The sequence below is a fragment of the Hyperolius riggenbachi genome, chromosome 6 (genome assembly GCF_040937935.1).
Source record: "Hyperolius riggenbachi isolate aHypRig1 chromosome 6, aHypRig1.pri, whole genome shotgun sequence".
Classification (NCBI taxonomy): domain Eukaryota; kingdom Metazoa; phylum Chordata; class Amphibia; order Anura; family Hyperoliidae; genus Hyperolius; species Hyperolius riggenbachi.
Genome location: NC_090651.1, coordinates 95,420,012 through 95,447,355, shown reverse-complemented (window position 1 = coordinate 95,447,355; position 27,344 = coordinate 95,420,012). Strand labels below are relative to the sequence as shown.

At 43.8% G+C, this 27,344-nt stretch overlaps 1 protein-coding gene across 3 annotated transcripts in view; it reads left to right on the top strand.

The window, feature by feature from the left end:
- The window catches only part of CACNA1E (calcium voltage-gated channel subunit alpha1 E), a 396,969-nt gene extending 370,927 nt beyond the window's left edge, over positions 1-26,042 (top strand). The window contains exons 45-46 of one of the 3 annotated variants that reach the window (XM_068239700.1): positions 1,279-1,816; positions 26,011-26,042. In XM_068239700.1, coding sequence (XP_068095801.1) covers positions 1,279-1,782 — 504 coding nt within the window. In that variant the 3' untranslated portion in view covers positions 1,783-1,816; positions 26,011-26,042. Of the gene's footprint in view, positions 1-1,278; positions 1,817-13,116; positions 13,551-26,010 lie in introns of those variants that run through there. The other 2 variants (XM_068239699.1, XM_068239701.1) reach the window with 2 other exon arrangements.
- The last annotated feature ends 1,302 nt before the right edge of the window (positions 26,043-27,344 follow it).

Genomic DNA, 27,344 nt, shown 5'->3' with positions numbered 1-27,344 from the left:
AGCTATAAAGGCTATTCTGTGTGGTACCAGTGGTTTCTATATATCCGACATATAAGGATGTAACCACAGGGAGATAGGATTGTTCATTCCTCTGATCTAATGAGGTAAGGGCCGGCACTACCATAGAGGCAAAGGGGGCAATTGCCCAAGGGCCCCAGAGCCTGTAGGGGACCCCAAGGTTTCTCCTGCCCCCACATTACCTGTTGCTGCCCGAGGCCCTCTGCAGAGGCCCGGGGGAGAACAGCTAAGTTGGGAGGTGATCAGGGTCAGCAGCCGGTTCAGGGGCCTAGAAAGGAAATTTGGTTGCAACAAAGGGCCCCCTAATGCAGCTTTTTGGTCGGGGTGTCTGTTGGGAAGCTTCAGGGTTAATTTTGCCCTGGGGCACAATTGTTACTAGAACTGGCCCTGAATGAGGCCATGGTGCTAAGAATGGTCTTAAAAACCTTCCATTCTTCATATGAGAGTCCGATACCATTTCATATGAGAGAGTCTTTCAAAAGGCTAAATGGGACAGCTATTGGTGGTTTTATGAGTTATGATGCCCATTAATGCATGAGAGTTCTTTGGCCATTAGTCATATTTCTCAATGTCTGTTTAGTCAAAGTAAAGATCTGCTGCTATTCTATTGAACGCCATTAGTGTATACTTATGTACTTTGCATATTTGATTTACTAGATCCTTAAAGAGGAACTCCAGCCTAAACAAACATACTGTCATTAAGTTACATTAGTTATGCTAAGTAAAATAGATAGATAATATAATCTCTTATCCACATTGTTTTAAAAGAACAGGCAAATGTTTGATTTCATGATGGCAGCCATCTTTTTGGTTGAAAGGAGGTGACAGGGAGCATGAGCCACAGTTTGAACTGTCCTGTGTCCTGAGCACCTCTCCCAGTTGCTAGGCAACGTGAATAACAACATAGGAAATCCCATCTCTGCACAGCATCAGGGAAGAATAGCCCGGGCTTTTTTCTCTGACGGGTGGAGCTTAGCTAAAAATGCAGCTAAAAATGATGCTTTGGTAAGAAAAATAAAGTTCTGATGATGTGAAACTGTTAAAGAAACACCAAGCCTTTTCAGTTCTGCTAAGTAGATTTTTAGTCCGGAGGTTCACTTTAAGGTGGCCATATATAAAACAGTCAGTCAGAAAAACAAAACACAAATTTAAATCATGTATGTCCACCATTAGAAAGATTTAAGGAAAAGGTGGAACTCATATATTTTTGTGGAGTTTTACTGTTTTTACCAAATATATATATTTCTTTAATTCCAACAGATTCTTGACTCCTTGAATGAAAGCTGCATTCCTTCAGACACCAGCACCCCAAGACGTGGCCGGCGCCAACTTCCCTCTGTGCCTGCAACCCCAAGACCTCTTATTTCCTTCTCTTCTTTAATTCGCCGTCAGAAACACAGCTCACCTCCAGTGAATGGCAGCGAAAACACAGCACCTCTTCCAAGTGAACCAGGTCTGAGTGAGTCTTCCTGTTCTCTTCAGGGGCGGCACAGTTCCCAGTCTACCCCTCAGCACTATATCTCAGAGCCATATTTGGCTCTACAGGAGGAGATGCAAAGCATAGACTGCCCAACTGAGGACACGCTCACCTTTGAGGTTGCTGTGGCTACCAGTCTAGGTCGTTCTAACACAATTGGAGCAGCTCCTTTGCGTCATGGGTGGTCGCTGCCCAATGGTCATTATCGGCGTAGAAGGAAGGGTGGTGTGCCCCCTGTGATAGCTTCCCGGGAATTGAGTGACACAGAAGAGGATGATCGATGTTAAAGGGAGTTGGACTATTCTTTCTACACCACAGCAGGTATTCTTTGAATGGTCTCTCTATCGCATTGCTGAGCTTCTTCCAGAGGAGCACTCACAGCACTCACTGCCAATCCCCTAACCAAAATCGCAAGTCCAGGCAATGCCTCGAAAATTTAAGCCTGTATTTTAATAACTTGTGCCAAAAAAAAAACTGCCTAAGAACCTATTACATGCAAAGGGGAGGCACAGAGGCGTAAAGCTCCAATTACATGACCATGATTGCAGGGCGATATGTTCTATGTTCGTAGGCTGTAAGGATCAATGCCTAACAGTACGGTTTACTGTCAAATAGTCTGATCTGTCAAATGATCTGATACCTATTTCTCTTTTGCCAAGAACAAAAGTCTTGTTTTGAAATGTTGGCGATTGATTACCTTCCACACTGATCCTTCGACAAGAAAGCAAATGATCAAAAATCGAATGAAAATGGTTGATTTCTGTATTGTTTTGGACAGCCATCATGTTGTGGTTTCTCAACAGACACATGGCTGCCTGAAGAAATGTCTTTTTAGATATGTGATGTTCATATAGCAATTATATGCAAACATGTAGATTGATTGGTTGACAAAAAAATCTATGGCTTCATGTTAAGCGCTAAACTTATCGGAGCCCACAAACCCTTGTCAGTGAGCAAGCAAATGAGGATCCATTTTGTTATATGTTACCCATGAGAAAAAAATCTAAATCTACTTGTAAAAGTGTTTTAATCAACTTGGGAGTAGATTATGGCAGATGAGCTATCAGGGATATGAAAAGATAATGGATGAAGCAAGCATATTTCAGGGACTTTTATGCCCACAGGTAGGTGTTCAGGCCTCGTCTGCTAATAGAGGAATTATGCATGTTTTAGTTTAGTTTGCATGGACCTCACAAGTTCCCATGCTTTGCAAGTCTTATATGCTGGATGACTATGCGTTTGACTTCATGACAAAACAACTCATTTTGTTTGTTTTCCAATGAAAAACTTTAAATATCGGGTATCTTTTATTCATCCAAACCAGTCTGTGTGTTTATTAAACACAGAAAGAGACACAATTCAGGTTGTTTTATGCGACACTTTCAACACTTCACTAGGAAAATATGGTTTAGATGTAATCAAAATTATTTTGAAGGCAACCTCCTCTTTTAACCCCATGTTGCATAAAGTCTTCTTAGATTAAACAATTGTAAGATTCTGCTCATTGGCAGATGGTACCCTACCTACTCCCATATGGCTTGTCACAGCTCAGAATTTGATATCCATGGAGGAGGACCATCTGTGAGCTGGTCATCAAGCAGCTGAATTCTAAATATCCAGTCTAATTATTACAGAACCAGTAGGGTGGCCCTCACCACCGAGTTATGGGACCTTTCTTGGAGGAAGATGTTTTATTTTAACACACCTTCAATTTCATCACCTAGAGAACCTTTTAAAGTTGTCTTACAGCAGAGCTCACATTCAGCATTCCTAAACCTCACTCGTGAGAAAAAGTAGGACATTGCTTCCCTTTGTTTGAGTTTCTTCAACAGAATAGTCTGTTCAGATGAAATGACACTGAGCAAACACACTTACATGTGCTCCAAATGGTGCTGTCTTCAAAGGGAACCCGAGGCGAGAGGGATATGGAGGATGACATGTTTATTTCCTTCTAAACAATGCACGTTGCCTGGCTGTCTTGCTAATCCTCTTCCTCTAATAATTTAAGCCATAGACCTGAACAAGCATGCAGATCAGATGTCTATGACAAATCTGCCAGCATCAGCTGCATGCTTGTCTCAGGTGTGTGATTTAGACCCTCATAACCTAAAATATCAGCAGGGCTGCCAAGCAACCGGTATTGTTTAAAAGAAAATAAATATAGCAGCTTCCATAGGTCTCACACCTCGGGTTCCTTTCAAGGACAGTACAAGGCAACTTTTAGTTCAGCAAATGGGTCTCCTGTGTTTATCATCTTTGGTCACACTCAGAATGGTGCCACACACTAAACATATCATATATTTCCTATGTATTGACGCTGCTTAGAGTAGCTTTTACTTACAAACTGTCCCTCAGAGGAGCTCATCATTTAATACCGACATTAGTTATTAACCAATGTCAGAACCATTGTCTAAGGTCAGTTTTTATATTGTGTTTGTATGTGTGTGGGTGAGTTTTTTTTGTGCCCAAAAAAAACTCACCCACACACATACAAACACGATATAATTAGTGCCCATCTAGGGATTGAATCCAGAGCTACAAGAGTGCTATTCGCTATGCTGGTGGCATAGGCTGCACAGTCTAATTAAATGTTCTTTCCAAAAAACAGATTGAACTGACACAAACTGAATAACTGGCCACCACTAAACTGACAAATATGGCCTGTTCATGGGTTATTCCCCAATGTCATCTACTTTACGGCACTGCCTGGCCCATCTTTGGATACCTCTAGGCTCACCCACTGGAAAACTTTTTTCAGCTTTTCCCCTGGCCTATTTGGTGCACTAGACAGGCAATTGATCATCATGCTGTTTTGTTGTAACTGTGGAGAAATCCTGTCTTTTGGAAAACATTTCATCAATGGTCATATGTAGAGTATTCTACTGTACTAGCCATCAGTTCAAATGAAAAGTTTGAAGTAAGTATGATACCATTTATTGGCTAACTCACCAAGGGTGGGAGCCTGAGGAGAGAGAGAGAGAGAGAGAGTTTAAATTCTGGAGGAGAGAGAAAGCAATGCACCACTCACATGTGCCGGCAATGGATCTATATGACCACATCATACAGTTGTGGTCACAATTTTGTTAAAGGGCAAACCCCCAAAATTGATAACATTTAAAGAGAACCTGACCTGAAGCTCAAGTTCTAAATCACATACTTGCCTAAGAAGAGGAAAGCCTCTGCATCCTAATGAGGCTTCCCACAGTGTCCTCTGGTCCTCCACAATTATCCAGGACCCACCAGCTGATTGAGGCTACACTCCTCTCCTGGAATGAGCATGGCTGTGGCCGTGGCTGACAAGCCCTTGTTGGTAATCTTTGGAGGGTCCGCGAATGGCAGTTTTTTGAAGTGCACCGTTTAATAAAATACTGACTTAACCTGAATCTGTTCTTAAAGTGAACCTCCAGACTAAAAAATAGAACTGAAAAGGCTTGGTGTTTCTTTAACAGTTTCACAGCATCAGAACTTTGTGTCTATTATACAAGTCTCATTTTTAGCTGCACAGAAGAAAACTGCCCGGGCAGTTTTCCCCTTATGCTGTGCAAAGCATGATGGGATTTCTGATGTTGTTGTTCTTGTTCTGCTGTTTTGGTGCAATTTTTTTTTTTTAACATTCTGAATTTGACATTTGAAGCCTAGCGCATGCAGCTGGGAGGGGTGATCAGGACACAGGACAGTTGGAACTGTGTCTCATGCTCCCTGTCACCTCCTTTCAACCAAAAAGATGGCTGCCCCCATGAATCACAAACATTTGCCTGTTCTTTTAAAACAGGGTGGGTAAGAGATTATATTACCTATCTATTCTAATTAACATAAATAATGTAACTTAATGACAGTATGTTTGTTTAGGCTGAAGTTCCCCTTTAAGTCAGAACACAGTGCCATTTCTGTCCCCTGTACCTCTTCTGTGCCCCCGTGTGCCTCCAGTGTCCCCCTCTGTTCCACCTCTGCCTTCTGTACCTGCTCATACAGCCATTTTTTCTTTGAATTTGTAAAAATTGATTTTCTCAAAAACTACAAGTCCGATATGAAAAAACATTTTTTGACTTGTTCCCATGGAAACACAGAATCCATACCGTTCGTATTGGCGGGTTGTTCGTAAGTCGGGTGTTCGTAAGTCGGGTGTTTGTAAGTCGGGGACTACCTCTATATAAAATGGTCAGGGAACATATGAAGGTTAGTGCAAGGACTAGGTTAAAGCTATCAGAGCTGTTAGTTAAGTTAGAGTTAGGTATAGGTGAAGGTGAAGATCAAATGTTAAGGATGGGTCATGGGTTAAAGGGAATCTGAAGTGAGAGGAATATGGAGGCTGACATCCTTATCTTTTATTAACAATACTAGCTGTTACTACATTGTTTATAATGGAATGAAGATGGCAGAATCAGTATTCCTCTCACTTTAAGTTCCCTTTAAGATCAAGCTGAGGCTGGGATAGAAGATTGGGTAGACATATACAGGTCATTAGCGACCAGATTCAGTAAGCAGTCAGTCACTCTCCAAGCATTAATAGATCTATGAGTAGCGATGAATAGACCATTCAGACTAAGCTGAAATTTAGCAGGAATGTGACCAAGAATCGAACAGCGTGTGGCTTGAAGCAACACAAAGCCTTATGACTAATAATAACCCTACTCGACAACAATTGACCAGTGTTACGTTCTGCCTGATCATACTTTTTGTTGATTAACTGTTTGGAATTGATCAGACATTGATTAGAACTTTATAAATTGAATATGTGATGCAGTTGTGCAGAGTAGTGTAAAAGGTCATAAAAACTTTAAAATATGGGGGGTTAGTTGGTGGACTTACCTCCCCAAAGGTAGGATACAAGATGCTGTTGTTAATTCAACAAACAATTTATTTACATGCTCCAGGTAAGTGCAACGCATTTCGCAGGCATATCCCACTTCATCAGGCAATAAAAAGGAGTACAAAAAACAGCTCATACAGCCTAGTAGCGAGTTTAGTGCCTCTGCGAGTTTAGCAGCTCTAGTAGCAAGTTTAACGCCTTCATTTCTATGATTCCAGTACATACTACACTATTTTGGGCTCTCGGAGTCCCCTCTTCTCATGAATGACTTCAAAAGACCACTGGCAGAGTAAACCAAAGTGATCTGCCGAGAATACTGATCCATGTAGGGCCAGGGTCCAAAGCGCATTCTGGAGTTTATTATTGGTAAAGTCACACAGCAAAGAGACAAATAACATTTATATCACACATTTCTCCTGGCAGACTCAAAGCGTTTGAGCTGCAGCCACAAAGGCACGCTCAGTAGGCAGTGGCAGTGTTAGGCAGTCTTGCCTAAGGATTCCTCACTGAATAGGTGCTGTGTTACTGAACAGGATGACCACAGCCAGCCTCCACTCTGCTATATCTTTATAAAATGGAGCACCAGTATGAAAGTCTGGGGTTAGAAGAGGAAACTGTTCCATTTATTGGTTACTCGAAAACAGTTTTTAGCGCTGAAATTTGCAGCTGTTTTTTTCTTGTCAACAGGCTTCTAAAAAGCCAAGCATGATGAAGAGCTTCTAAAGTCTTCATTTTAATTATACATTTCATCCAGTTTTATCACTCCTCATACTGTATTTTTTTGGGAACATGGACAACGAGTTGTAATTTCTTCGACATCTGCAGAGTCAGACACTGTGATGTACATTGCTTAATTATTCTTCTATATTTATTTCCTTATGTTTATGTGTGCCAGCCAGGATGAGCAGCATTGTGTCAGAGAAACACAAACACTCTTACCACCAACTGTGGAACTTGTTTCATTTAAAATATTGGCTTTGGCATTTACAATTTAGAGACTTGAAATGGAATTTAAACACTCTAGAATGAGCTCTGTAGGAAATAAATCTTCCCTGAGGCCAGTAAGCTAATTGTTGAGCAGGTGATTAGAAAGAGCTAACTACTCTAGATGTTTCTGTAGGTGCCAGTTGCCAGTATTAGGGAGCCTCCCCCACCCTCATCTACCCAAGATATTGATATTAAAGGGTACCTAACCTGAAATGAAGGGGGGGGGGGTGGTATAAAAAAAGATACATACCTGGAGCTTCCTCCAGCCCCCTCCAGGCTGATTTCACCCTCACTATCCTCCTGCACCGCCTGGATCCTCCGCAGTTTGGCCCCAAAGATGTTTCAGTTGGGGCCAGTCTGACCGCGTGCGCTCCCCTGCCCCGCTTCTATCCATGGGGGAGCACACACGGCCGGCCCACACATGCGCAGTACGCTCCAGACCGGATGACTTTCAGGGCCAAATTATGGAGAGATCAGCCTAGAGGGGGCTGGAGGAAGCCCCAGGTATGTATTATTTTTTTCTATCCAGCGCACCTCATGTTCCCTTCCAGTAGTCTTTGTGCTCCTTGCCCCGGATATCAGTATTAGATATCCTTTGCCCCCCCCCTTCCCCTCTCCAATTGCAGTGTTAGGTGGCCTTTGTGTCCTTTGTACACCACCCCCTTAGACAGCAGTCTTAGGTTGTCCCTGAGACCCCTACCAATATTCAGAGTAGTGCAGTGGACAACGGTACCTTACGTGCTACCAGTAGTGGGTTGGGTCCATGTTCTACTACTGTTGTCACTGCAGCCGCATGTTGCACAGCTTTATATCTCCTTATGGTCCTATTTCAGCATGTCATATAACATGCATTTAAGGTCATAAGGAGGCAAGAGGCTGTACAGTACCTGATTGCAATGAGGAAAGGTGCATGGACCCAAGCTGCCACTGGAAGCAGACAACTTTGTTTGTTACAATGCCATACTCTGAAAATGAACCCAGGAAAGGGGGTATTAGGATGGAGCTAGAAGAGTGTCTGCAGCACTCTACTGCTTTTCATCTTCTGTTTGAGAGGTCAAGAAGACATTGGATACCTATACAGACAAGAAGATCATGAACAATCATTTTGCCCATTAAATATCTGAGGTACATGAAACTTTGTACCTTGCGAATTGTGATATACAGTAACCCACATATTAGGCATTAAAAGAAGACAGCACAGTCTTTAGTCTTTATCTGTAACGCTTCTGCAAAAAATTGTTGGAGGCTTAGACCAATAAAATGAGGCTGGTGGTAAACCATAAGTATTTGAGAGTTGCTAAAGGCCTTCTGGATAGTATAATGGTTAAGGGCTCTGGCTCAGGAGACCAGGGTTTGAATCTTGGCTCCTCCTGTTCAGTAGGCCCGCACCTATGCAGTAAGGAGTCCTCGGGTGAGTCTACCCAACACTACTACTGCCTACTGAGCATGCCCTATTGGCTGCAGCTCAAGCTCTTTGAGTCTGCCAGGAGAAAAGTGCAGTATAAGGCTCCCTGCACACTGCAAATCCGTTTTCCGATTCCGATTCCGTTTCCGATTCCGATTCCGTTTCCGATTTTCCTTGAATACATTCAACAGAAAAACGGATCAAAAAACGCAGCATGCAGTTAAGATTAAAAATCTGAATCGGAATCGGATGTAAAAACAGATTAAAAATCTGAATCTGAATCTGATTTGCTTGCAGTGTGCAAGAGGCCTAAATGTTAATTGTCTTGTCTTTTGGAAATAGAGTATTATAAGAATATTAATGCATTCAAATAGATCAGCATTTAACTGGAGGAATGAAAACAAGGACTGTTGCAGTAGGAAGGTTCTGTGTTGTGTTCTAAATACCCAGCTTCAGCTTTCCAAGCTAAGAATTTACAAGATGCCATCAGAACTGTTGTAACGCATGGTTGTAAAGCGTGGACATTGACTCAGCAAGATTTAGAGAGTTTTTGAAAGAAAGGTTTTGAAGCTAGTTATGGCCCAATATTGGATACTATAGTTTTGAAAGAGGAAAAAAAAAAACAAAGAACTCAGTGATATATTAGTGAGTGAAGATATAGTAAATTTAGAAAGTCGTAGGGAATAAGATGGATTGGATATGTCTACAGAATGGATAATGATAGACGAACTAAGAAAATATTTGAGTATGTGCCATCTAACAGCATTGAGGGCTCGAGTTTGTGTAGAATTTACCTGAGAAGCGTGTTATCCTGGACTGATGCCTATAACTAGCATTGGCGTTCTGATTCGTGTTATCGAATTCTGAAGACCCAAATTCTCCCAAAGAACACACTTCTGTGCCATATAAGTGCTGAACAAGTGGACAAAGTCAGTGGGAGTTCACTAACTTGCGCTTCACGGCATGCTTCACGTGACTACGATGCTTCCTCCTTTCAAAGCCAAATGGAGGAAGTATGAAGTCACGTGAAGCAATGTGCGGTACCGATGTGGTGCTGAAGTGTGCTGAGTTTGGTAACACGAATTAGAACACCAATACTACCTGTAACGTCTGAATATCTGTCCTGATCTTAGAATTTAAACCTATTGTCTTACTTGGAATTTTAATACTTGGAACTATAATTTAAGTAGATATATGACAGTACAATATGTAATTATAGTAATATACCCTTCTGCTGCATACAGTACAGACCCAGGAGGGGGGGGGGGGAGGGGGAGTGTGAATGATGCCCTGACCCAGGTCAGTGAACAACTGAAATAGTGGGCCATGTGCACTGTATTTTCTTGTTTGGCACGTGGCAGGTTTTGGCCGATTTGCATGTGGTATGAATTTTCAATAATCTGAAATGTATGCAGTGTTTCTCTAACAAGTAGTCTGCTTTCACAACACTTTCTGCCTTCATAACAATTCCATGAAATATCATATTCCCTAACTCTCTGTTAATTACGCTTAACACTAACCCCCACCCATGCTGAACACTAACTCACACTTAACACTAACTAGTAACACCCAACCCCACCCCGCCCCCCGGCACTCAGCTATATAAGCCAAGCACCCCTAAACAATCAGGCACCCGTTGTAGCTGGATCACAAACTTACCCCGGCTAAGTGGGATAAAAGCACCGCTTTTTAATTCTTATGCTGTAAGCCGGAGTTCGGCTGTACTATAGCTAAACTCCAATGCCCTAATTACACACTAGATGACGCAATAGCTGAATATTGCATTGCGGTCAATGGTGGCGCCCAAATTACCAGGCACTGCCATTTTACTTGTTTCTCCCTGGAGACCCCGCCCCTGCAGATGTCATGTCCCATCCAATATGTATAGAGGGGAGAACCTGAACTGTGGCTCTATATTCTCCATGGAGCTTATCTGATATCTTGCATTTTCCTTTTGAGACTTTACTAATCAACTACAAATTAATTGATACTGAAAATGTCAGCTTCAAAGCCATTTTTCTGCCGCACTACAATTCATTACGTACAGGAAATGTGTGCCAGTGTTTATAGTGACAGCTAAAATATCTCTTATATTAGGCCATATGAAAACCATGAGGACTTTGATTTTAGCTTTAATTAGATCATGTTTAATGTATAAGAAGCCTTCACACAGTAGACATGGCTTTACTGTTGCCTGAAACAATTTTTATCATCGGCAGGCTAACAATACACATCAAGGGTGCTCGCTGTCTATGTGAGCAAGAATGTCACTAAAGTGCACTATAAAATACAAGAGAGGAAACCATGAGATGAACAGAATAGCTGATCATCTCTGACTGATAAAAAAACGCAAACACCAATGTTTACAGTAATTGGTATTTTTAATCTTCCCTGTCTTGCCGTGAGGCATTGATTTACTCATTTCCCAAGGTGAATCTAATGATAAGCTACCAGTTGCCATATAGTTTTTGCTGTAGCGTTTTTGCTGCTGTTTGATTGGTTGCAGTGCAGAGAGTGCCTGAAGCAATTAACACTCTAAATGAATGTATGCCCTGTTTACGTATCGGACTAAGATGGTCTATGCTTGGATTCTTCTTCTGATATACAACAGCCCCTTGCTGAAGCCATAAAGTATTTCTGGTCCTCTATTTAAGCCTTGCTCTGTGTTATAAAAGCTTGAAGAACTAGCACTCTTTTTATGGCATTAATACTCTTCATAGATATGTCTCTAAGCACTGTAGAGCATATACAGCCCATGTATTCATTCAGTCATGAATGTCTGGCCATCAGTCGGGTGCTCCTGCTCCTAAGAAGTCCTTTCTCTTTTATACATCATCATGCATGTGTCTCCTTCTGGGATATAACGTCTTACTGATGATACTAAGGCATTGTTAACCCTTTCCCAGTGGCATTGCAATAGGGAATGCAAAGGTTGCAACCACACTGGGGCCTTTGGGCCATAGAGGCCCCAGGAAAAACTCCCTCAAAGGCAGTATTCACTCTTTATTGGCCCTCTCATGGTAATGGTGGTTACTTCTATAGATGCTTTGAATAGTGGTAATCATTAACAAACTGTTCCTCATCCTCCACTTTTACCTCTCATACCATGGCAGTACTTGGCAGGTTTTGGTGTACCATATTAACTGTTTTTGCATAAACTGCTTGGGGGTCCACTTTAAAAACTTGCACTGGGGCCAAAAGCTCCTTATGTACAGCATCAGACTCTTATATCGGCATAAATCTGAACTTGAGATTGTGTCTGTGCCAGGAAGAATATAGGTTAGTGAATCAGTATGATTGCAGATGCATATTCCCAGGTTAATACAGTTTCTTGGTAAATTCAGGTAAGTTAGTTACAAAAAACATTTCTGCTAGATGTGTGGATAGTTACAACTGCATTCAGCAAACCTCACTACCACACTCAGACCACAGCGTGGCACCATTCTGTGGTTGATCGGATCAGTCTGTGGCCTACTGCTTCAGCTCCTATACAAAAAATAATGTTAAACTGTTGCCAAACTTGCTCAAGGCCATTGTAACCAAAACCTCCACTGTTCTGCTGTGAGACATACGACCACATTTTCACATCTACATTTTCAGCTCCAGAAACCTCATTTCATGCAGAAAGGTAATATTGTTAAAACTGGAGTTGGGCTTTTAATTGAAGTAAATCTGAGATAAAAGAGGGGGGAGGTAATTTTTTATGTATCTGGGGCTTCCTCTAGCCCCCTGTAATCTGTCAGCTCCCTCACCGTCCTTCTAGCCCCCTCTATTGTGGTCCAGTGAAATCCGCAATCCCGCTGGGTCACCAGACTACTTTGCACCCATGGTCCCGGCCGTGTGCTACACCTAATAGTGCTACTGTAGCTGGGAGAGTTCTGCACAAGCACAGTTACAGTCTTAATGAACAGTGCATGTGCAGAACACTTCTGGCCAGATTACTGTGCATGCGTGGTCCAGGGCGTGGTCAACACCCAACAGCGCTCCCGTAGCTGGGAGAGTTCTGCACAAGCACAGTTACAATCTTAGTGAACAGCGCATACACAGAACACTTCTGGCCAGATTACTGTGCGTGCGTGGTCCCGGCCATGCTCAACACCCAACAGCTCTCCCGTAGCTAAGAGAGTTCGCTCAAGCACAGTTACAGTCTTGATAAATTGCACATGCACAGGCAATTAGGTAGTGCGCAGTGTTGATTCCATGCATTTGCAGTAGTCCGCAACTCAGCCAAGTCATGGATTTTGGGGGGCCTGTCAGTGGCAAAATGGGAGGTGACCGAGAGGATGGCGAGGGTGTAGACTGACTACAAGTGGCCGGAGGAAGTAAAAATCCTTTTCTTCTTAGATCTCAGGTACAATGGCTGCAAAAAATGTACATTGATCAATTTTGTCCAATACTTTTATTTTGTTGTTTGTAAAGATAAATGGAAAACCACTGAAGAGAGGGGTTGTGCTGTTCATATTCACATGAAGTTTGTCTTGTGCAAAGAATGAAATCATTTTGCAAAATGATAGTAATGTGTTACCTTGACAGGAGTACAAACGATTTAATCAAAGCTAAAAACTGGATAAAGGAGAAAGCCGGACTGGGCAATTCACCGAGATTTCTATCCAAACCTATAAAGCTATTCCCTTGTGAGGGACAGGATACGTACTTTTCCTATTTCTAAGACCACGGACACTTAACAAGAGTGCTACGTAGATGCAAATGAATCAGGAGTCGGGGATGGAGATTGTATTATAAATAAAATAACTTGTTTTTGTCCAAAATTTAAAAGATAAAAATATGGAAAACTGTGGGATTTTAATGGGAGATTTTTTTGTGAAAGAGAATAAAAAATATATAAAAAGAAATTGTAAATAATTCTCAATATTTCCTGTCTTTTTCTGACTTTTTCAGTCTGGAAATAAAACGTAAAAAAAGACAAACGTTGTGCAGTTGTTAAACTTACAGCTTAAGGTATATGTGCCGTCAGTATAGGTAGCAAGGTATATGTGCCTTTAGTATAGGTAGCATGGCATAGGGGCCTTCAGTATAGGTAGCCTCGTGCACCTGAGTCCCCCTGCTGCCTGCTCCGCTCGCCCCATATCATAGATAAGCATCTACTCACCTGTGGAGCACAGGGCTGCAGACCTCTCTCTTCCCTGTTCCCCCTAGTGGCCAGACCGATTTTTACTGATGACACGTTAGTAAAAGCCGGTCACTAAGGGGAACAAGGAAGTCAGTGTGAGGTCTGCCGCTCCTCGCTCCGCTTTGTATAGGTGAGCGGATACTTTTAACTATGCCGGGGGCAAGTGGAGGAGGCGCGGGAGGGGACGGACGAGGGAGAGCGGCAGATGCGACGGGGACGCAGCGTCAGGATTCGGCGGATTCGGCTATTGGTAAATGGCGTCGGGATTTGAATACACTAATCCCTAATATTTCCCAATATTCGAGGAAATCGTGGATTCGCCTGATTCCTCGGAAAATAGTAAAAACTATGCCTTTACTTACCTGGGGCTTCTTCTAGCCCCCTGTAGTATTAAAGGTTCCTTGCTGTCCTCCTGGTCCCCTCCACTGTGGGTCCTGTTAAAGGCTTCTGATGACGTGTATGCTTGCACGGGGGAGGGTGGCTGGAAACACAAGGAGGAGTGAGAAGACACATGGGGGGGCGGGGAAGCCAGGCATACTGGGGACACAGGCAGGGAATCCCCGATGGCGGCCGGTCGATGGATTCCCTGCTTTTGCCGTATAACATATAGGGACTTTTTTCCCCCATTTTTAAGGGAGAAAAAGTGTTTCTTATACAGCAGCAAATATGGGGTATATTTTTTTAGGTTCCTCTGTTTGTTTCACTGGCAAATGTTGTTGCTAGAGAGTTTTTTTTATTATTGCTGTGTAATAAGCATTCAATTCCATTTCCCCCAAACACTGTAATGCTTTGTAAAATGTATATAAAAATAGAATTTGATGTTTTTTAGTTATGTAAATACTCAAATTTTGAATTTAACTTAAATAGTACAAATACAAAATAGCAAATGTTGAAACTGGAAAAACTAATGATTTTATAAATAAATGCTTGTGTTGAATTTGTTACCAGCAACATGTATTAAAAAAAAGGGGCATTGCTATGTTTACTACAGAGTTGCATCACACCTCTGCTTTATTACAATACTAGCTATTAGGTAAACTGTTAGAATTTCAGATGCTCAACAATATTAAGGCATTCATTTTTCAAAGATTTTTTAAAGCACTGATTTTAAAAGCAACATAGAGTTCTAGTTTTTATATCATACCATTTGCTGCCAACTGTGTGTGAGCAACATATTTATCCAGCTATGAGCTCCATTTGGCTTCAGCCTTCGGGTATTCGTGCTCAACAAGACCATCAAACTGCTGTCAGTCTGAATCCTGTCTTCATGTACCCAGTGATGTCACCTGTGAAATCTCCAGAACAAGGTAAGCTGGGAGCAGTGTAGAATGACAAGAGGAATCTTCTGCTTACAGATGACAACAAATGTCGCTATAAATGCTGATCCTTACAATAATCCTTTAGATTGTAAGCCTCTAGCAGGGCCCTCCTCCCTAATGTATCCAGCTTGATTATGCAATCTTACTCACAACCACCCCTCTTGTAGACTCGAACAGTCTCTATTTTGACCTATGACACTGTATTGTTATCAAATTATTTGCATGATCTTGTTTTGTTGTGAGTTTCCGTATGTTCTACCTTGTATGTTAAACTATGTATCTATTGTGCAGCGCTGCGTAATATGTTGGCGCTTTATAAATACAATAAATAATAATAATCATCTTGGGGAGGGAATGATGTTTATAGACCATGATTTAAAGGGAACCTGAAGCGAGTAACCATTTTTTTTATTAAACACAGAAGCTCACCATTTTCTTTTTACAGTGATCCCTTCCAGTTCTGACAATATTTTGTCAGAAGTGAATATACCAGTTGCTGTCAGTTATATATCAGCAGCTGTCAGTTACAACTGAATGTGCAAGGTAATGTCCATGCTTCCCTATGGCTCAAGTGGGTGATATTACAGTTTAACAGTGTGCTGAACAGGAAGCTGTTATGGGGTAACGGCTATTTTTTAAATGGAGGATGGAAAATGTAATTGATCGCAGTGGACAAATGCTATGCAGGAGAGGAAAACGACATTGAATATTAGACTACACAGGAGGTAAGTATGACCTGTGTATGGTTATTTTTACTTTTTATTTCAGTTCAGGTTCTCTTTAAGTAAACCAGTAGCTGTTTCTAGGCAAACATATGCAGAGATTTTTTTTTCAATCCCCAATCTGCATCTATGTATACAAACATATCTTTATACATGCATATGTATATTCATGTTCTGAGCTGTTTGTGTGCTTGAAGCACAGAGAGCTTTAGCAATGCCTCTGCCTCAGTCCAGGCAGAGCCATTGCTAGGGATTACTGGGCACCAAAGCAGAATTTTGATGGGGCCCTCAGACTTGGGCAATCATGGGCAATGCTACGTGTCCCTACCCTATAGAATATGAATTGAGTGGGCAATATGCATTTTGTGACACTGTTACACTGCAAATAGCCTGTGGGCACCGAGGTAAAGTCAGAGGATGAAGAAACACAAGAAAATTAATAATTAGCACATCAATTACCACTTAGGCCCAATATTCTCCAGGGCCCCATAGCAATTGCTATGGCTGCTATGGGTATTGCTACACCCTTGGGTTCAGAGCTCCATGCAAGAGCTCACCTCATGGAGTAGCAATGATAAAGAGAATGGTGGCAAAGCAGGCTGGGACTGTAGTTACCACAAAAAAAATTGGCAACAATTTATGCCATGGAGGATTTAAATCTTGCAGAGCCTGCAAGGCCCCCTGCCTCAAGACAACACATGTAGAGACCCATCTACAGTTTGCACATATGAATGATCCAGAGCCACATATGCACATATGAATGATCCACAGGAAAATTGGGTGAAAGTGTTGTGGCCAGATGAGACTAAAATTGAGCTCGCCATGTTTGGAGCAGGAGGAATGCTGCCCATGACCCCAACAACACTATCCTCACCATCAAACTTGGAGGTAGACACATTATGTCTTTGGGGTGTTTTTCTGCTAAGGGGATAGGACACTTTCACAACACCGAAGGAACAATGGATATCATCAAATTTTTGGGTGAACACTTCCTTCAGCCAGGGAATTAAAAATGGGCCATGGATGGATTTTCGAGCATGACAATGACTCAAACGCATGGCCAAGGCAGCAAAGGAGTGGTTCAAGAAGAAGTACATGAAAGACCTGGAGTGGCCTTGACAGTCTCCAGACCTTAATCCAATAGAGAATCTGTGAAACTGAAGGTTTGAGATGACAAACATCTGACTCGAAACCTTACTGACTTGAAGAGGATCTGCAAGAGGAGTGGACCAAATTCCCTCCTGAGATGTGTGCAAACCTATTGGCCAGCTACAAGTCTCAATTTATCAGAATCAACCTCTTCACACGATTGCATTGCACACGCTGATAAATTAAAATGATGCTGCCCTGTGTGCTCTGTTGTGGTGGAATCTTCGCTGTCTCTTTGTCACTTCCTCTTCAGTTCCCACTGGCGATCAGTTGGAGGAAGAAGGAATAAGGACGGTGCCGGAGGAGCTGCAAATACTCCTAGTAACAGGATAGTGCTGACAAGTTCATAATGTATTATTTCTCTGTGTGGGAGCTGAATAAATCAGATTTTATCTCATACTGATTTTATCTCAACTTAGAATTGCATTCCTTAAATTGAAATAAATAAGAAGTTTTGAATCAGGATGATACAAATTATTGGCTAACTTAGAGGTAAAAAAAAGAGTAAGTTTCCGGGTAATTAGCTTTTTTCAGACTTTTTTTCCTGTATGCTGACAAGAAGTTAGAACACGCTACTGAAATTAAGAATGTGAGACTCCAGGAAAGCTATATTTATAATTTATACTACACATACAATTAATTATCACATACTGTATGTCTTTTGTCTATTTTTAGTTTGCTTTAAATTAACTGCGGTGTGATTGCAGCCTCATGCACACCCCCATAGTGAGAACTTTTAATTAACAATCCTAGGCTGCATTTTTTTAAAAAATGCTGTGAATACTGCATGCAACTGTGAACAAACAATGGGGAACTGAGCTGCAGTGAAAGACCAGACATCAAGTCTAGAAGTCTACAGCATCAGTACTGAGGATAAGGACTTAGGAGAAAATAATATCTTGGCAGGTAAGTATGCATTTTTTTACTGTAAAAATGTCCTTACATAACATTCCCCCAATCCCATGAAAGACCCAATGCTGTGGACCTGAAAGTGTAGTGTAAATTAAGCACATAGAGGTCCACTATAACTGTCTACATCCCGACTGACCCTTGTGGACTTTACTTTTTATATTTTGTTTCCCCCTCCTTACTTAACTCTCACCCTGATGGTTTACATAATATTAATTTAACCCATTCCATCATGGCTAAACCTAATCCTGCTTTAACTCTCCTTGCACTGCCTAATGTAATCTTGCTTTCTGATCTTCTCTGATCCACTGTCAGATTTAGTCGACACATTGATCAACGCCGGCACTTCCATCTGGGCTCTCCCTGCCTGTTCCACCATCTGACTTAGTCTCCCACAGCAACACACTACTGGGATCGAAGTGTCAGACTAAGTTGACCACTTCGATCCCCTCCGGCACTACACTGGGGCGCGTAATGACATATTATGCTGGTGCACATGTGTTGTGAGGTGGAGTTAGAGCTGGCACTGGCTCCACCTCCCCCAAGTGACATGTCACCACTAGTGCGAGGAGGTAGAGACCCTCCACCACTAAGACCATTGGGATTATCCATGTCCCTCCCCCCCAGGGAATGGTAAAAGAAGAGCTATGGCAGATGTGGATAAGCAAAAAGGATTGGAAAGTGTCATCCCTCTGCGTCATTGTTGATCCTTTCCTGCCTTAAAGCAAATGAAAATAAACTTATGAGTTGATTAATTGTATTTGTTTCACTAATTGTAAATAGAACATGGAACTGAGTGTCATATTTTCATGTTCATTTTAACTGCTTCATTTTAAGACTGAACAGCAGCCATGGCAAATCTGCTTTGCTGACCTAAAAAAGCAATAGAGGTAATGACTAGTGTTGGGCGAACACCTAGATGTTCGGGTTCGCGAACGTTCGCCGAACATCGCCGCGATGTTCGGGTGTTCGCGCCGAACTCCGAACATAATGGAAGTCAATGGGGACCCGAACTTTCGTGCTTTGTAAAGCTTCCTTACATGCTACATACCCCGAATTAGCAGGGTATGTGCACCTTGGGAGTGGGTACAAGAGGAAAAAAAATATTTGAAAAAGAGCTTATAGTTTTTGAGAAAATTGATTGTAAAGTTTCAAAGGAAAAACTGTCTTTTAAATGTGGAAAATGTCATGTTTCTTTGCACAGGTAACATGCTTTTTGTCGCCATGCAGTCATAAATGCAATACAGAGAAGAGGTTCCAGGAAAAGGGACCGGTAACGCTAACCCAGCACAAGCAGCAGAACACGTGATGGAACAGGAGGAGGCGCAGGAGGAGAAGGCCACGCTTTTTGAGACACAACATCCCAGGCCTTGCATGAGGACAAATAGCGTGCGGATATTGCAATGCTTTTTGCCGCCATGCAGTCATAAATGTAATAAAGATGAGAGGTTCAATAAACAGGGACCGGAAACGCTAACCCAGCAGCAGCAGCACACGTGATGGAACAGGAGGAGCCGCAGGAGGAGAAGGCCACGCTTTTTGAGACACAACATCCCAGGCCTTGCATGAGGACAAATAGCGTGCGGATATAGCAATGCTTTTTGCCGCCATGCAGTCATAAATGTAATAAAGATGAGAGGTTCAATAAACAGGGACCGGAAGCGCTAACCCAGCAGCAGCAGCAGCAGCAGCACACGTGAGGGAACAGGAGGAGCCGCAGGAGGAGAAGGCCATGCTTTTTGAGACACAACATCCCAGGCCTTGCATGAGGACAAATAGCGTGCGGATATAGCAATGCTTTTTGCCGCCATGCAGTCATAAATGTAATAAAGATGAGAGGTTCAATAAACAGGGACCGGAAACGCTAACCCATCACAGATGGTCATTGTTCTACTAGTGTACTACTATTCCCAGCAGACACAGAACAGTAAACAGAATGCTATATAGTGTGGCTGAGCGGTGTACCACTATTCCCAGCAGCGACACAGAGCACAATGCTATACAGTGGCGGGTGAGCGGTGTACCACTATTCCCAGCAGCGACACAGAGCACAATGCTATACAGTGGCGGGTGAGCGGTGTACCACTATTCTCAGCAGCGACACAGAGCACAATGCTATACAGTGGCGGGTGAGCGGTGTACTACTATTCCCAGCAGACACAGAGTGGCAGTAAACAGAATGCTATATAGTGTGGCTGAGCGAGGTACACAGAGTGGCAGTAAACAGAATGCTATATAGTGTGGCTGAGCGAGCGGTGTACTACTATTCCCAGCAGACACAGAACAGTAAACAGAATGCTATATAGTGTGGCTGAGCGGTGTACCACTATTCCCAGCAGCGACACAGAGCACAATGCTATACAGTGGCGGGTGAGCGGTGTACCACTATTCCCAGCAGCGACACAGAGCACAATGCTATACAGTGGCAGGTGAGCGGTGTACTACTATTCCCAGCAGACACAGAGTGGCAGTAAACAGAATGCTATATAGTGTGGCTGAGCGAGGTACACAGAGTGGCAGTAAACAGAATGCTATATAGTGTGGCTGAGCGAGCGGTGTACTACTATTCCCAGCAGACACAGAGTGGCAGTAAACAGAATGCTATATAGTGTGGCTGAGCGAGGTACACAGAGTGGCAGTAAACAGAATGCTATATAGTGTGGCTGAGCGAGCGGTGTACTACTATTCCCAGCAGCAACACAATGACTGGGGGGACCCTGGCTAGCGTGGCTGGAGCGCGAACTACCCTGCCTGCCTACCCAAAGCTAAACCCACAGACAAATGGCGGAGATATGACGTGGTTCGGGTATTTATTTACCCGAACCACGTGACAGTTCGGCCAATCAGAGCGCGTTCGGGTCCGAACCACGTGACCCGTTCGGCCAATCACAGCGCTAGCCGAACGTTCGGGGAACGTTTGGCCATGCACTCTTAGTTCGGCCATGTGGCCGAACGGTTTGGCCGAGCACCATTAGGTGTTCGGTCGAACTCGAACATCACCCGAACAGGGTGATGTTCTGCAGAACCCGAACAGTGGCGAACACTGTTCGCCCAACACTAGTAATGACCCTTGAATTTACCAGCACTAAAGCTTTTGCTCAGCCAGAGAACATTTTTTGGCTTCTATTTGCTTTTCAGGAATTTGACAAGCTGCTCAACAAACTTTGGCATAGATAAAAAGCCCTGGAAAACAGAAAGGGACTTTAGATAATTTCTTAGTGGATCCAGTACTATATATATTGCCATATGTATTTCATCATGGCACACGTCATTTCAGGTGTGCTTTAATTGTCTCCATCCTGACTGACTCTCTCTTTCTTTAACCATCTCCATTCTAGCTGATGCCTTTCTGCTTTCATCTACAGTACTTCATCTAGAATAAACCCTCTCCATCCTGACTATCCCTTATCATCCTGGCTTAAACCTCCATCTTGGTTGTCCTGCCCTATCCCAGTAAAGCCGCTCCATTCTAGTTGCCCTCCTTTTTCTGTTTCTAGCCTCCATTAGTGCAACCAAAGGTTTGCTCAATCTCAGTAATTGCAGTCGCTTTCAGTTAATTATCAGGTCATCTCATTCTCTTTCAGTAGTTGCATTGCCTTCACAGCTTGTAATTGGTTATTGAGCACTACAGAGCTGGAAACACACCACAGGAAATCATTCAATGCCAGGAGATACTGTGTGTGTGTGTGTGTGTGGGGGGGGGGGGGGGGGGGGGGATTAAAAAGCTGGGTCACTTTTTGTGGACACCAAAACTTTAGCATATGCTATTTGCTGATTGTGGTCCTGCCAAGTTTGGATCATGACCAACAGCCACCCCCAACCCCCAAGGACACTTTTTCTGTGTTTGTGCCTGCCAAGCAAGTTCTTTGAGCTCACCTGGGGAGCAAGGATGAGTATAAAATTATCTTAAAGAACAAGTGACACCCATGCTAACCTAGTAATAAAAAAACACATATATAAGTAGATAAATACTAGTTCCACTTAAGTAACAGATGTTTTTGCACTTTCCATGTTATGATTCCTGTGAATTTTATAAAGGAAAGGCAGAGAATCCTATTCTAGACAGTTTCCATCTTGGTTACCTATCTATGAAGCTAATCCTCCTGACATGATTTCCTCTCTCACTCTTTTTTCTCCTCTTGCTAATTGTGTACTTGTTACCCGCCCTCCTTCAGACACTCCCACTGAGGTCTATACTAAGGAGTGCACTGTCTTATGTCATTAGAAGGAGTGGAAAATAAAGGGTAGAGGAGGAATTAATTATAGATAAAAAGATCCCCCGGCGTGCAACTGTTTGGCAATGGCAATTAAAGGGCCAGTGCTACTAAGGTATGTGATAACTCCAAACCATAACAGCAGAAAAAGTTTTGAAAGTTTTGAATGCAGGATTAACATCTTTATCACTTAGTACACTCAGATCAGTTGCTGTTAAAATTTGATTCTTATGATGACAATCCCGCTTTAACATGCAAATCAAGCAATCAGTGTAGTCTTCTCTCCCTTTATGGCTTCCTCTAGCGCTGACTTCTCTTGATTGCATCATTACAAGTGACTAGCACTAGGGGAAGCTGTAAGAGAGAGGAGCCCTGCAGTAAGTAAGTTAGTTGTCGCTTCTGCTCCGGATTACCAGTACTATGCATGGGGAAGCACAGGAGGGGAGGAGGACACAAGGGGAACAGAGAAGACCACATGGGGACAGAGGAGGGCCCAAGGGGGACAGAGGAGCAGGGCACAAGGGGGCACAGGAGTACACAAGGTGGGCAGAGAAGGACACAAGGTGACACACTAAGGGGCACACAAAAGGTACAAGGGGACACAATAGGGACATAAGGTACAAGGGGGGCATAATAATTGGGGGAGTTCCACAAGAGGCCTCTGCACCAGTGGCGTAGCTACAAACCTCTGGGCCCCGATGCGGAATCTGGATGTGGGCCCCCCCACGGCAACAACAGCCCCCCTTCCCTGGCAACACCCGACGCACACACATATCCAAATCCCTATAGCCAGCTATAGGTCCCCCCAGTATAGGTAGCCAGGCGTAGGTAAGCCAGTATAGTTGCCCCCGGTATAGGTTAGCCAGGTAGGTGCCTCCAGCATAGGTAGCCAGTATAGTTGCCCCCAGTATAGGTTAGATAGGCAGGCGCCGCCGGTATAGGTTAGATAGATAGGTACCCCCAGTACAGGTTAGCTAGTGGGTGCCTCTAATATAGGTAGCCAGAATAGGTGCCCCCAGTATAGGTTAGTTAGGTAGGTGCCTCCAATATAGGTAGCCAGTATAGTTGCCACCTGTATAGGCTAGCTAGGTGCCCCGAATACAGGTTAGACAAGTAAGTGCCCCCAGGTTAGATAGGTAGGTGCCCCCCAGTATAGGTTAGATTAGGTAGCTGCCCCCCAGTATAGGTTAGATGAGGTAGGTGCCCCCCAGTATAGGTTAGGTAGCTGCCCCCCAGGATAGATTAGGTAGCTTTCCCCCAGGATAGGTTAGATTAGGTAGCTGCCCCCAGGATAGAATAGGTAGCTGCCCCCCAGAATAGGTTAGAGTAGGTAGCTGCCCCCCGGGATAGGTTAGAGTACGTAGCTGCCCCCCGGGATAGGTTAGAGTACGTAGCTGCCCCCCAGGATAGGTTAGAGTAGGTAGCTGCCCCCCAGGATAGGTTAGGTAGCTGCCCCCCAGGATAGATTAGGTAGCTGCCCCCCAGGATAGATTAGGTAGCTGCCCCCCAGGATAGGTTAGATGAGGTAGGTGCCCCCCAGTATATGTTAGGTAGCTGCCCCCCAGGATAGATTAGGTAGCTTTCCCCCAGGATAGGTTAGATTAGGTAGCTGCCCCCAGGATAGGTTAGAGTAGGTAGCTGCCCCCCAGGATAGGTTAGAGTAGGTAGCTGCCCCCCAGGATAGATTAAAGTAGGTAGCTGCCCCCCAGGATAGATTAGGTAGCTGCCCCCCAGGATAGATTAGGTAGCTGCCCCCCAGGATAGATTAGGTAGCTGCCCCCCAGGATAGATTAGGTAGGTAGCTGCCCCCCCCCCCCCAGGATAGGTTAGGTGGGTAGCTGCCCCTCAGGATAGGTTAGGTAGGTAGCTGCCCCCCCCCCAGGATAGATTAGGTAGGTAGCTGCCCCCCAGGATAGGTTAGAGTAGGTAGCTGCCCCCCAGGATAGATTAGAGTAGGTAGCTGCCCCCCAGGATAGATTAGAGTAGGTAGCTGCCCCCCAGGATAGATTAGGTAGCTGCCCCCCAGGATAGATTAGGTAGCTGCCCCCCAGGATAGATTAGGTAGCTGCCCCCCAGGATAGGTTAGGTAGGTAGCTGCCCCCCCCCCCCAGGATAGGTTAGGTGGGTAGCTGCCCCCCAGGATAGGTTAGGTAGGTAGCTGCCCCCCCAGGATAGATTAGGTAGGTAGCTGCCCCCCAGGATAGGTTAGGTAGGTAGCTGCCCCCCCAGGATAGGTTAGGTAGGTAGCTGCCCCCCCAGGATATGTTAGGTAGGTAGCTGCCCCCCCCAGGATAGGTTAGGTAGGTAGCTGCCCCCCCAGGATAGGTTAGGTAGGTAGCTGCCCCCCCAGGATAGGTTAGGTAGGTAGCTGCCCCCCAGGATTAGGTAGGTGCCCCCCATAGTGAAGGGGGAAGCCGCGGCGAGGGCAGCCCGACCTCTCCCTCCCTTCCTCTCCCCGGGCCCCTCCCCCCCCTCCCCTTCAAATGCAGAGTGCGCGGCGCACGGAAGCGCTGTAGCAGGCAGAACTCACCTCCATCCCTGCGCCGCTGATCTCCTCCCGCTCTGTATAGATGTTGTTACACACTGCTTCCTGTTTAGCCGGAAGCAGTGTGTATCAGCATCTATACAGCGGGAGGAGATCAGCGGCGCTTGGAACGCAGGGATGGAGGTGAGTTCAGCCTACTACAGCGCTTCCGTGCGCCGCGCACTCTGCATTTGAAGGGGGGGGCCCGGGGAGAGGAAGGGAGGGAGAGTTCGGGCTGCCCTCGCCGCGGGTGCGGCTTCCCCCTCCCAATAGCGCGCACGGGCCGCACGGGCACCACAAAAAGACATGGGCCCCCTCGGGCCCCTCCCCCGCCTCTTCAGGAGCTGGGCCCGGTCGCCGTGGCGACCGTTGTGACCACAGGCCCTACGCCCCTGCTCTGCACTATGGAAGCACCAGGTGTAGTATATTTGTTCTCCCTGGTTTTAGTACTCTAAACCTACGTGCGTCTTATGGTCAGGATCGTCTTGTGGTTGAAAAGCAGCCTATAACATTGGCCTCGATTCAACATTGTCTTTGAGATAACTTTTTCCAGTTTGTTAAATTACCGAATTCGAAGTTTAGCGATTTCTAGTTGTATTCATCAAGGTTTTTCGGTATTCGGTGTGAATTCGATAACAATTCGGTAAACATTCGGTAACGTGTCGATATTTCCATTTTACAGCGGTAATTTAACACAAGGCCATAAGATTCCCATGGAATTGTGGGTAAAAGGCAGTCCTTTGAGCACTACATAGCAACATTCTGAATAGGGCTTAACAGGAATAACGACAGAGCAGTGAAGGAGATAACTAATCCTAAATGTAACTCTTAACCACGCCCACTTTCATTTTCATGAATTGTACTTTCTTCCGTTTTAGCGAATCGTTACCGAATCGTTAACGAATGTTTGCTAACAGCTGTAGATAACTTTGATGAATCCTGAAATGAAGTTAACAAATTCGGTATTTTACCAAACTGTTGTTAACAAATTTGCTAAGTGTTGAAGAATCGAGGCCATTGTGAGGAAAAATCACTAAAAAAATTGTACAAGCAGCATGTTTTTGATTTCTCATAGGGTAACACTGCTCTAGCGCTTTGCCAATTGCTGGTGATCGGCAAGCGGAGTGTAATCGCTCCCAGTGCAAATCAGCCCTAAGTAGGTGTGTTTATGCTGTCCATTTTTTCATGTCTGCCAGAAATAAAGATAATAGTCTAGCGCAAACAACATGAATGAATTGCACAACGAGTATCAATCATTTCTTGATCTATCTTCTATTTTTTTAACTTCTCACTTTGCAATGAATTGATTTTTTTCCCCTGCTACTATCTTTTGGTTCCTCTTTAGCAGAAGAATAGCTTAGGAAAAGGCAAGAGGAACTGGAGAAAAAGTAGAGACAGATATACAGTAAACTGGGCTACAGAAGAAGAAGGAGAAGACCAGGAGATGAGTGTGCCACTAGAGACTGAACCTCAGTAAACTATCTTGCACAACCCTATTCTGCTAACATTACACCTGGACTTGATGTAGATGTACCTTATGGACATTGTATCACTGTAGTTCCAATAAGCCAAGACAGCATTTTTGACACGTCTGCTCTGTACACAAAGCTAAAATCATGAAGACTACAAAGATACTTTTAATAAGAAACCAAAGGCCTAAAACAAGCTCCAAATCAAAGTAACCATAATTCCGGCTACGAAGGACTGCCTGTGAAGGAAGAATAACAAATACTAAAAAGAAAAAAAACAAGCAAAACAGCTTATTTGTATTTAAGAAACAAGTTGCACAATAAGGTGATAAAGAGGACATTTACATGAAAACTTTTGAATTTCTTATCTCCTGCTTGAAAAACAGAATTTAAGAAGCTGAGTCTCCTGGGTGACAGCCTCTTAGCGCAGAGGGAACTATCCAGCGTCTCCATGGCAACTGATGCAGTCTTAGTAGTTTGAAAATGAAGTCACTGTTCATAAGCAAATTGGAAATTTATTAAATATCCTGAAGGGAGCCATTATAGCACAGAGAATGTTCTATTTTCCTAACACAGGGTCTATCATGTCCACACACAGGAAAAATTAGAACCTCTTATTGTAAATACTTTGTTGTTGTGATAATGTAACTGAGAAAAATGTGTAGCCTTCCTTTCACCTCAACCTTCTCTGCAGCTGTGCATAAAATTCCACTGCAGACGCTATTAAAGCAAATAGCAAGTGGTGAGTCACAGCCAATGAGAAATCTATACAGGTGTCGCCACACTGGGAATAGGATTTCACTATCGGGTATCTGTGACTACCTACAATAGCTTTGACAGAGGCTAACTTTTGAGAAAAGTGACTTTATAAAAGGAAGCCTTCACCATATCAGCTACAAACAATGCAAACATTTTGGCAGACATTACTTCGGTTCTTTATACAGGGCGGTTCTAGACTTTCTGCTTCCTGAAGCAAGCATTGGCAGACTCAAACCCCTCCTCCCCCATCACAATGGCTAGTCAGAGGGGAAGCTTTGGCACGCAGGGGTGCTGACACCTGACCAGCCACTCACAGTTGCCCGCTGTTCTTTTTGCTAACTGGTACCAATTTCCTAACCACGGCACCGTCATTGGGCCAATCATAGTACTCGATCGGTAGCAGTGACATCTGATAGGTCACTGCTACTTATCAAGTGATTGGCCAAATGAC